Source organism: Ictalurus punctatus, chromosome 27 (assembly GCF_001660625.3).
Source record: "Ictalurus punctatus breed USDA103 chromosome 27, Coco_2.0, whole genome shotgun sequence".
In the NCBI taxonomy this organism is placed as follows: Eukaryota; Metazoa; Chordata; class Actinopteri; order Siluriformes; family Ictaluridae; genus Ictalurus; species Ictalurus punctatus.
Window position 1 is genome coordinate 9,507,035 of NC_030442.2, and position 12,109 is coordinate 9,519,143.

At 39.5% G+C, this 12,109-nt stretch overlaps 1 protein-coding gene across 1 annotated transcript in view; it reads left to right on the top strand.

The window, feature by feature from the left end:
- The window catches only part of brsk2b (BR serine/threonine kinase 2b), a 177,622-nt gene that overhangs the window by 77,693 nt on the left and 87,820 nt on the right, over nt 1–12,109 (top strand). The window contains exon 4 of the mRNA XM_053676633.1: nt 10,068–10,162. Coding sequence (XP_053532608.1) covers nt 10,068–10,162 — 95 coding nt within the window. The remainder of the gene's footprint in view (nt 1–10,067; nt 10,163–12,109) is intronic.

The following is a 12,109-nucleotide window of genomic DNA, read 5'->3' on the forward strand; positions in this document are numbered from 1 at the left end:
CTGGCCCATATCCTAATTTTTTGTAATCAGAGCTGGTAGCATCTGGAAAACTGTCTGGTACTTGGCTCTTTTGCTTATGGGAAGCTGCACCTCGAGGCTTCAGAACTCACTAAACCTGCTGCATTTGCACCATGGACTATGTGATCTGAGAAACGCTCACAATGTGTTAGGAATTGCAGTGGGAATCACCAGTTCATTGATTCTCCAAGCCTTTAGGGAGTGACGAATGAGCTTGGCTGAGTATTAAATGATTGCTGTGGGAGATGAGGGTTTACCCAAAAGAATTAGTGATATCCACCAGAATTGATTTTGTTACAATTAGACAATAGATGCACTTAGACTAAATATATTCTTTGCACCATAGAGGTTATGATGATGATGATGATGATGATGATGATGATGAGGGAGATCATCTTTCCCAGTCTTGCCTTTGGTGCAATTTGTTTTTTCACCATCTTCAGCGTGGAACAGTTCATGATGAGTTCCCCCTCTGTTAGCTCCATGGGAGTCCATATTTGAAGGTGGGGGAATGGGGGGGGAGGGGTAAGCGAGAAGCCACTGCCACCCCTTAGGCAAGTACCATTATGTCTATTCATTTGCAATAACCAGATGGTATTTCAGATTGTATCTCCAATAGGCTGCTGCATTAACACAGCGCTTTAGGTGGGGAGAGAGCAAAAGCACCTCGAACTGAGCAGGGGGGAGGAGGGGTGGTTGTGGGAGTCATTTTTGTGATGACATCTTGCCTGTATCAATTTTTTTTCTTTTTACAGTGTTGTCAAACTTATTGCAGACTTTTGCGAGCACCAAAGCCAGGCCTCTTTTCATTTATTTAGTGTGTTTGTGATTCATTTTTAGATTAGGTTATCATCAATCATAGCACTGACAGGCCCAGATGGCACATTGTTGAGTTTCCAAATGGTTTTTCTCATAATACCAGTCACCTGCAAACTGCGCTTGCTCTCTCCGTGCTGTCATGACAAGTGAAACTCCAAGACTTAGTCAAGAATTAACATTCTAATAGCTTCCTAATATTACGCGATTAGAATAAATATTGAATTTGCTTTATTAGGATGCTATTTCATACTTTCCCTTTGTAAATCTGTCTTGCTTTGCCCTAACTTAACCAAAATGAAAAATGTAAATTGGACCAAGTTATTCTGAATACATGGCATTTATAAAAACCAAAATGCCTGTTTCGGGTACTATGCCACATTAGACACTATTACAATGAATTGTTCATCACCAAGTTCTTGCAGGAGGAGATCTCCCTAAAGTACCAAAAAAAAAAGTCCAGCTCCATGTAGGTCAGAGTGATTGGAATGATTAAAATTTGAGCAGGCAGTGTGTTCCCTAGACACCATTTAAAATGCAAAGTAAATACTCAGTGATGCAGGTCTGCACAGATGCTTGGCATGTTAGTGTGGTAAAAAATAGCCTCTTAAAGTCCTGCAGAACACACATGGTTAGCTCCCTGATATCATGGTGTGTGTGTGTGTGGGTTGATGGAGATCTCCAGATACTCCTTCCTCCGGGCTGGAGCTATAAAAAGGCCTAATTGAAAGATTTTCACTGCCAAAACGCAGACAGGGAAAAAAACCCCACAATGGACATGATACGTTGGGTTTGCTGCTGGCTGTATCAGAGGTGTGTGTTCTTGTGCCTGACTGTGGCATGTCATCATTTGAGTAGATGCTGCTGCTGCCCATGAAAGAACAAAGTGCTCATCAGATTCCATTTCTATAGATGTCTTTTGGACCAGTGTGAGTGGTTCAGGATGGTACATGTATGTCTAACATCATAGATGAATAGACTACATTAGGTTTCATCCATTCATTCATTCGTTCGTTATTAATGTTCATCTGTACAGTCATTTTAAACCATTAAAATAATGTATGCACAAAAGTGTAATAAATAATTGAACCTGGGGACATTTTCACACTTTATCCTTTACCCTGAAAAGGATGTATAAATATTAATGAATAGTTCACCACCAGCTAATTAACTTCTTGTAAACTAGCTCACATTTGTCACAAGTTTAGCTTGAAGGGGTTAACACATTTGCCTCGCACCTCTATGGTTGGGGGTTCGATTCCCACCTCTGCCCTGTGTGCGCAGAGTTTGCATGTTCTCCATGTGCTTTGGGGGTTTTCTCTGGGTACTCCGGTTTCCTCCCTCAGTCCAAAGACATGCAGGCTGATTGGCATCTCTAAATTATTTGTCGTGTGTGAATGGGTGTGTAATTGCGCCCAGCGATGGGTTGGCACCACATCTAGGGTGTCCCCTGCCTTGTGCCCGGTGTTCCCTGGAATAGGCTCCAGGCTCCTTGTGACCCTGTGTCGGTTAAGCAGTACAGACAATGGATGGAAGGATGGATGGATTTTAGCTTGATTTTCTAGCTTTCAGAATCAGTTGCGAATCAGAATCATTAGAAAATTGTCACGTGTAATTTCATTGCTTTTAGTTTATGGTATATATATTATGATTCAGGATCAAACCAAGGACCCTGGAGCTGTGATGTGGCAGCACTTGAAAATTTTTGTAGCATGTCAAATAAATGTGTATATCCTTTTATCTGACTTCTGTTGTATTTGATGTGTGAGACCAACCAGGAAGTGGGAAGTGTCTTCCTGTTTATGCTTGTGCAAATATGGGTCTATTTATGCTTGAGTGAAAATAATAATCTTGTGTAATTCTTGATGGGAAAACCATCTGAAAACTCAAAGAAAAATATTGACATGCATCTAGTAGAATACAACTCTGCTAAAAATTATATACTGTCTATATCATTATATACTCTCTATATCATGTTATTAATAGTACGGCATCACTTGTGCATTCTAAATTTGCTATAGTTTTTGCCAAATTTTGATATGGCAGTATGTGGTTAAGAATGAAACCTACGCATCAGCAAACTGTGACTGTTATGGATCATGACCCATGCTGTCGGTTTGTGTGTGAGCGTCCTCCCAGCAGGCCAGAGCTCAGGAGTCTGGACCTTGTAAAGGCATGTAGTATATTATCACCTCTGTACAACTGTTGGGTAAACTGGCGTGTAAGGCGTGAGAGGTACATTTTCTCCTAATGGCATAACAGATCCGAACACCAGTCTATATGATAGGAATCAATCATAGAAGAAGTTTAAAAATTATTCTGTTGTTATGTCAGTATTCTGAGTATTGTTAGATAGGGAGCTAAATAGAAACCTACACATTTCTACAGAATAATGCTTTGTAGAAATCGGGTCATAACAGATGCACATATGGTGTTGCAAAGTTGTGAAATACAGTTTGTCGATGAAAAAAAGAGAAAAGCTGGCCGTAAACCATAACAAAGAGAAAATCACACATGGATCACAATGCATTATACATGCAGCCTGTACGTAAAATAGTTTTCACACATTTCATTTGGACTCGACCAGGCTGCATTCGCTTCGGTGTCTGCTTAATTACAAAGCCTTTATGCTGACACTGAGTGTATTAATCAAATATAGATCAGTGAGACCGCAGAGCCTTGACACAGCTAGAGTGTGAGTACTATTGTCTGCAGAAGCTGAGATGGAAATAGGAGACAATCAAGAAACTCAATACAGATACTCAGTAGTGAAATTCTGTGCAGTTAAAAGAGGTGATGTTAGAATGTGTGTGAGAGAGACAAAAGGAGGGGGAATATGAAAGACATCAGTAGAGGAAGTTGATGGGGGAATCCCTGCTCATCACTGATGCACTGATGATTTGGCTAAAGGTCACAGGCAGTAACTATGTATAACCCATGAACTTTCATATACTGATTGGTTAAAAGCCGTCAGTGCCATTCCTAAGGCAGTTCAATTTTATACCTTTGTTGGGATGTATGCTCATTTCTTTTTCCTTCCTTCCTTCCTTCCTTCTCATCCTTCCTTCCTTCCTGACTGACTGACTGACTAAATTCCTTCCTTCCTTCTTTCCTGACGGCCTTCCTAAATTCCTTACTAACTTCCTGACTGACTGACATCCTGACTTCCTGACTAACTGATTGAGTTCCTGACTGGCTACCTGATTGACTGACGCACAGACTTCCTGACTGACTGACTGACTGACTTCATGAGTTCCTGACTGACTTCCTTCCTTCCTTCCTTCCTTCCTTCCTTCCTTCCTTCCTGACTAACTGAGTTCCTGACTTCCTGAATGACTGACTGAGTGATTTCCTGACTGACTTCCTGACTGACTGACTTGCTGACTGACTGACTTCTTGACTGACTACCTGACTGACTGACTGACTGAGAAATTGCACACTCCTTAACGAAAATAATAACCGTGGAGAATTTCTACAAGTTGCACTTTTGAGAACCTATTCTACCTGCCACAGTCAAATGCAAAGTCTTCAGCATCTATATCTTGGTGTTTGTTTAATAATCACACTTGAATGACGTTTGGCTGAGACGGATTAAAAAGCAGACTCGCATGCTTCTTGTTGTTATTGTAACATTGGCACCAAAGCATGCTCCGTGCTCCAACTTTGGATTGGATTAACTTTAATATGTAACATGCTTACAAATGAGGTTCATCTACAAAGTGCCCAGTTTAGGGTACAAGGGGGTACTCAAAAATTCCCAGAATTCGAATGTGGTGTGCGCACTGGGCGTGCACACCTAAGTGATTTTACATTGAAGTGCTTAGGCATCTACGAGAAAGCATAACGGGGGGAAAAAAACGTCCAAAGAAGTGGTGCAACCAGAACTGGACTTTGCACCAGGACAATGCACCTGCACACCCACCACCATATTCATCAAATCTCACTCTGTGCGATTTCTTTTTGTTCCCAAAATTAAAAATGAGAGTGAAGTGGAAAAGATTTACCACCGTGGAGGAAATCCAGAAAGAAAACGCAGGTGGCTTTAGACATCATGACAGAAGATGACTACAGGAAATGTTTCCAGGAATGGGAGAATCACTGGGACGAGTGTATCTCATCACAGCTCAATATATAGATCATTATTATAAGCTTACCGTTGTGAATCAGGTTAAGGTAAGGAGACTGTGTTGAACGTACTTGCTCAATAATTGATTTTTGTTCATTTTAACAAAAAAAGTTCTGTACTGCAGCTTTAAGTTTTTGTCATGCCAATGTAATGGTGCTTCCCCAAACCAAAAAAGCATTTGGTTTCAAGAAACAAACAGAAGTTGCTGATCAAGAGCTGACTCTTTTGTAGTGGAAACCCAGACCTGGTTCATGATCAGGCACTAGCTGGAGAAAAAGCACCAGCACCTTGTCAGTGAAATCAGTACTGCTTTAATTCTCAAGGCTTTACCTCATTCTCCACTTTGTGTCTCATTTCTTGATTTTTCCGTTTTGTTAATCTGCCCATTTTTTCTCCCCTGCGTTCTCAGTTTTACGTTAAGATTCGACAGTTCTGTTCACACATGTCTCCGCCATGAGATTTCAGCTCTTGGAATTATCGGCAGAGTGTTAGCGGACAAATCTCTCATGGAAGAGTGTTGTTTCTCTCTGTAAAAATGACAAGAACACTGCATGTTGACCTGCTGGGAGAAATGTTTGACTCAGTGATGTTGATCTGTTTATCTGTGCAGCACAGTGACTGAAGAAGGTCAAAGCGTGCAGATTCTCTCATTATCTCTAGCAGAATCTCAAACATGAGATTCCATGAACTTCTCCTTAGATAATGAAGACATGTTCCCTGTAGTTAGTGTAATACCCTTAGTAGGAAATTCATATGCACTCTCGTAGTAGCCTGCAGAACTACACTTCTACACAATTATAATTGCACACATCTGGCTTTAATATTAAAAGAAATGATCATAGACAAAAGGGAAAAGCTGAGACTACATATCAGTGGTTTATAGGTGAAGTCCTGATTTCCAGAACTGAGTACTTTAAATTAGCATTTCTCAAATGTTTTATTCTTAACACCCCACAGAAATCGGTAGCGTACATGTGCAAGTGATGAAGCATAAATGTGCGAATACAAGCACTGTTATGAGATATGGCTAACTCGTTAAGGTTGCTTTTGGATGGCCAATTGGTACACAACCCCTAAATATATTCGTTTATTTCCCCCATCCACAAGGGATGATGAGAGCTAACTGTACATTCACACATCCAGCGATTTTATCACTCTAACTTGCCAGTAGATGTAATATGAAATTGCCAATAGGTGTTCCTACTACTGGTTGCCATAGTAACATCATAGTAACATCAGTGGGTGGCACAACTAGCATTACACGTTTGACAACAGAACACTTTTCTTGCCCCTAAAATGAAACATTCTGAAGTGAGAGCATTTGTATATAAAATTCACCAGTGTATCATATCCTACGTGATGAAGGAGAAGCAGTGTGTGCTCTTTGCCATTGCAGCCGAAATCTGCGGCGAAAGTGCAAGCGTCAGGGTCCATGAAACAGTTCGGACTTGCAGGCAGCATGGGGAGTACCACTGGCTGGTACAGGAGCTGCTGCTGGATGAGGTCCGGTTCCAGCAGTATTTTATTCTGGATGGGACTCAGTTTGAAATGCATTCTTTTAGGATATAATCAAGCACATCTGATTGCCTATGCGGTAAAGTTACTCAGCCAGTCATGGTATGGTATGCTATTTGTCGTGTCACAGATTGTCGACACGGTTAATTTTCATATAGAGTACATTTTTCCTCCATCTTTTCTGCACTACAGTATCCAATAGGAGACAGATCACATGTGCTCTACTGTCTACTGTCTTCACTCCCATTGGTAGTTGCTGCACCAAGTTGCTCCACATTTGCAAAAAGTTAAACTTTTATCAACTTTGTCACCATCCAGTAGCCAACAGTTTCTGTCGCTCACGTCGCCGGAAGTCGCTAGCTCTCACTGAAAATGAATGGTCTCCGGTCGCATTGTTGCTGTGAGTCGCTTTATGTGTGAACTCCCCTTAAGACATGCTTCCTATGAGGCGCATGAAGCCAGCCAAACGCATCTTTTCAAACTGCTGCTCACGGGACGGCACAACACACTCGGAGGTGAGCGCTGTCCGTCCCCTTCCGCATTCATGAGCTCACAGATGGCCATGATTGGCAAGTGATGCTGTGATTGACAGGGGAGAGAGGGTATGCCATCCCACTTACCCAAAAGAGCATGGCCAATTTTGTTCTCTTGGATTCCTGCCCTTGGATAGCTAAATGTTGGCGTTCTAATGATGAAATCATAGGAAATCATAGCATTTCTTTGCAGAAATAGTGTGTGTGTGTGTGTGTGTGTGTGTGTGTGTGTGTGCTTGAATGATACGCTGTAATTTGGCATGCATATGCTAACATATGTGGATATGTTTCCTAGGCTGCGTGGAGGTTTTGCCCGCTCTTTGTGCGGATGCCCTTGCACTCCCACTCTCTCTTACTAACATGTGTTGAGCCATTCATTTTCCTGTTACGTATGCATTTATTCATATTGAAATGTTTGACTGAAATCCAGATTAGCATCCAAACAGAGTTTGTATGTTTTCTGGACAGCCTTCAGTATGTTTCCATATTGTGCAAGAATGGACACTTCATGTTCATGTTTACTTGTACATGCCTACTGTTTGAATAATGAATTCTTGGAGGCTTTCAGTGCATCGCTGCAGAAGAGCAGCACGTGGCTTCTTAAAGCCATTTTCTTTTTTTCCTTATACTGGCTGTAAGGTTTCGTACAGGTGATAGTTGTTCACATACATACACTTTTAAGCTTCACCTTCTACTAGGCAATATAAGTTAAACATAGAAGAAAAAAAAATCAAATAAAAAGAAAGACTAATATGATGATACATGAATGAGAAGGTGGCAAACATTCAAATAAACATCTAATAAGAGCCTACTATACTAATCATTTATGTTGTGTTAATTGTACTTATCATGCTAGTAGCTGTAAATTTGGTTTAATTTAACAATATGGCTTCCACCCTTATTATTCGGCAGCTTATAAAATAGCACGTGATCCAACAAAACATATTTTTTGCACAATGGTCTTGAAGTACAGCAGCAAAAAAACATAAACTTTAGGTCAGGGTGGGAAAAAAAGCTGTATCTACTGAATAAGCTACGGAAAATATTTATTAAATATGTATGACTGTATGCTGACAGTTATCTTAGTTGTGCACACAAATTAATGAGGCCATGAGAGACTAAATCCAGGTCAAGAAATCATCATTTGTGTGTGCAGTGTACACTGTTTTATCATGCTTTTAATTCACTAATTTGTTCCTGTTGATAAAATAGTGCCAGCGTCTGGGTTAATTCTGGTTAATGTGCTTTCCTGTTTTAAAAAAACCCAAAACAGGCCCACGGTTTAAAAGATAATCTGACAAAGCACTCATCCGCTATAGTTCCAGCTCACTTTAAATAAGTATTGTTCTTAATTTAATTTGTATAAAAATACTTCCTGGAGATTCTCAAGTATTCAGTCCTCATGCAGTGTGTTCGGTAATGTGTTGGGGGTTTTTTAGTAGCATGTAAATACGTAGTTACGTCTGAGGTCCGAATATGATGTGTGCAACTTTAAATGATTAACACCTGATTTTGACATCAGCCTGTTTCATATGTATGGCTGTATCTCAAATCACATTCTTATGTACTACTCTAGACTGCTTATGCGTATACATAACTGTCTAGTGTGTTCACACGGAGAAATGCAAAGAAATATACTATAGCAAGTATACTGTGTCAAATGATGGGATATATATGACGAGAAAACTTTTCGCACTAATCTGCATAGGGAAACAGAAGGGGGAGAAGCTTGTATCAGACACAGGACAGAATCAACAAGGTTATCACTGAGAGCAGTGGAGATCACTAAAAGTAAATTTGTTAATGAACTGCTGAGATTTGGAAGCAATTGGGATTACTATAAATTAAATGCATATGAGTCTTGATCTGTGTGTTGTATTGTGTTTGTTTTGGTACCAAAATAATCCCAAGGCTTTTGGCAACATATAACATGACACCAATTAGTCAAAAATAAATAAATATTTTTTTTAAAAAAAAGTTCTTTTGAATATAACAGTGATATTTTATAGTTTGCCTCGCACCTCCAGTGTTGGGGGTCTGATTCCCACATTCGATCTGCATGCGTGGAGTTTGCAGTACAGAACATGGCGAGATGAATGGATAGTCAGCTGACACATTATTCTGCCTGTGCTGAAATAAAATACCACATATCTATTAGAAATTAGGCCATTTTTATTAACTTAGATATGAAAAAAAACAGGCAAAAACAGACACAGCACAATATTTTCGCTTAATAAACTACCTAGCGAAAGTACACAGTCGTTACATGACTTGCATTTTAAGAATAAAAGTTAATGTTGAGAGATTAATGAAGATTAATGTTAATTTTATAGTGTGTGATTCAGATCTACTGAATTATACTGTGTGCCACACTTTATAGTGCACTATGACCTTTACACCCTACTATATTAGTCCATGTGTATCGTTCTGCCTTGAGACACGTCTGTTAAAGGCAATTACACAGAGATGAAATATTCATTCAGTCCCTGGATGCAGGATCCTACATCGCATCACACCTTTAACAGGGAATGAAGGAGACATTGGCTTTACGCTGCCCTTCAGGCTCGAATGACACATGGACATAAAAGAGAGGCAGGGACACGTCAGATGTGTACAGCCCCTCAGCCTTGTGGGTAAGTCTGCAGGGAAATCAACAGTTTGATATGCAGAGGCTGCCCCCCGAACCCCCCAAAAAAAAACGCATGGCGGTAATAAAAAAAAAAATGTAAAGCCGTGGCATTTCGAGACGGCGTGTGATATATGGGCTGGGCTGTTGGGCTTTGAGTGAAGAAGCAGCTTCTTTTTTATGATTGCTCTGACAGAAAGCTGTTCAGGGATTTCCTTCATTGATCTGGCCTTGTTTTTGTTTATGTATGTTCTCTGACATTTACCGTGCTTTTTTGAAAAGTGCGCTGGCGTATTCATTTTACGCATGATGGAGACAATTTTCATTTCAGATCAAAGTGCTGAGAGAAGCTCTTTATTGCCACTGAGCATTCTTTTGTTGAAACACTTTTATAACTTTTTTTTTTTTCTTCATCTCCTTTCTTTTGTCTTAGGCTTGGTGAAGTTGGGGGTTCACTGTGTCACGTGTCAGAAAGTCGCCATAAAGATCGTGAACCGGGAAAAACTCAGCGAATCAGTATTGATGAAGGTAAGGTCATTTTAAGTGTTTGGTTTATGTACATGCCTCTGTTTTTTTAAATGTCTTTTCTGAATAGATTTACTTGATAGTAATGCAGTAACCTTTCAGACAAGCACAAACAATACATGTAATTGTAACGGAACCAAAGATCTGTTTTCTTTTGAGTTTTCATGACTCATAATTTACATTGTGGTATAATCATATTTCATTGACTACTGTATATGACTTCAAATTCAGGTCCATATTTACTGTTTACTGTACATTTATATTTGACCCATACAGTAAGCATCCTCATACATTCACTCATAGAGCCTGCATTTATAAAGTATTTACTGATTAAACACACATGCAAACGTGATACCATTCACACACACACACACACACACACACACAAAAACTAATAGGTTTGATGGAAGATTGCACTGAATTTGCTATGGCTATTGAGAGCATTTCCTCCCTCTACTTTTTTACGGAACATCATTTACACAATTATTCTTTCTAAATCATCTGTAACACACCCATTAACTGCACAAGCTATTTATCAGATTACACCCGCAAATTAGCACTCGTTATCTGGGATCTTAATAAATCAGCGCCTTAGGATGCTTTCACACATATTAGACCGATTTATACCCATTTGTTGGTGTGCTTTCACACTGTATATAATTAAAAGAGCCAACATTTAAAAAAAAATTTTTTTAAAAAGTTGGTTGAGAGGTGTGTAGGGTTAAATATGTACTCGTAAGAACTCTTTCAGTCATTGGTCAGAAAGACAAGAATTGAAAAAGGTAAGCAAAGCCTGTAAGCCAAGTATGTGTAGACATCACAAAAAGAACTAGTTCAAATCCACCTTTTTTTGTTGTTGTTGTTTGTCGGTGCAAACATCCAGAACACATTGTATTCCAGCTGTGCTACAACTTTGTCCTTTGTTTTGGCCTTTTTTTTGTTTTGGTCTGCACCTGAATGTGACGTCTGTGTCCTCACCTGTTGATGAACCGCAAAAAGTGGGACAGTGCAGAAGGGTTTAATTTTAATAGACTAAACACTGCATATGTGAAAGCAACCTTAGTGTGTGTTACATATCCAATAAATTACAATTACAGGGTCTTTCTCATCAGTTTCATAGCATTGCTTCTAATTAATTAGGCGTCTACTTCAACACCTGGATATTCCTGGAAACTATGCCAGACTTCTTTTCATTGACTTTAGCTCTGCCTTTAACTCAATTCAGCATCATCAGGTAATCAGGAAACTAGAGTGACTGCAAGTCCCATCACAACAAGTACACTGAATTTATAATTTCCTTTCTAATAGACCACAAGTGGTAAAGGTGGACAATGCATTATCACCCATTATTGTTCTCAATGCTGGTGCCCCTCAGGGGTGTGTACTTAATCCACTTCTTTATATTCTCTATACAAATGGCTGTCAGAATTCAGTCACCACCACTCATTACTTTAAATGTGCAGATTCTTTTTTGGACTGTCAACACTCCATAGCACATTTTAGTACATGGTCTGATGATAATTTTCTCCATCTTAATATCAAAAAGACTAAGGAACTGGTTTTTAGCTCTACCAAAACACTTACCCATCCTTCCAGTATTACCATTAACGGAGAGATGGTTGAAAGTGTGGAGCATTTCAGATATCTGGGCATTACATTGGATAAACATCTCAACTTCAATCAGCACACTCTAGGTATTTACAAGTGCTGTCAACAGAGACTCACAGTTATTCGTAAACTTAAATATCTGTCTGTTCATCCTGGTCTGCTTCTTCTTCTGTACTGAAGTATTATTGAACTGGTTCTTATGTATGGTGCCATTTGTGTTTTCCATATGCTAACAGTAACCAATAAGAACAAACTTTTGAAAATAACTAATTTAACGAGAAAAATGATTGGTATTCCCACCCCCAATTTATCGGACTGTGTCAATTCATATATGCTCCGGAA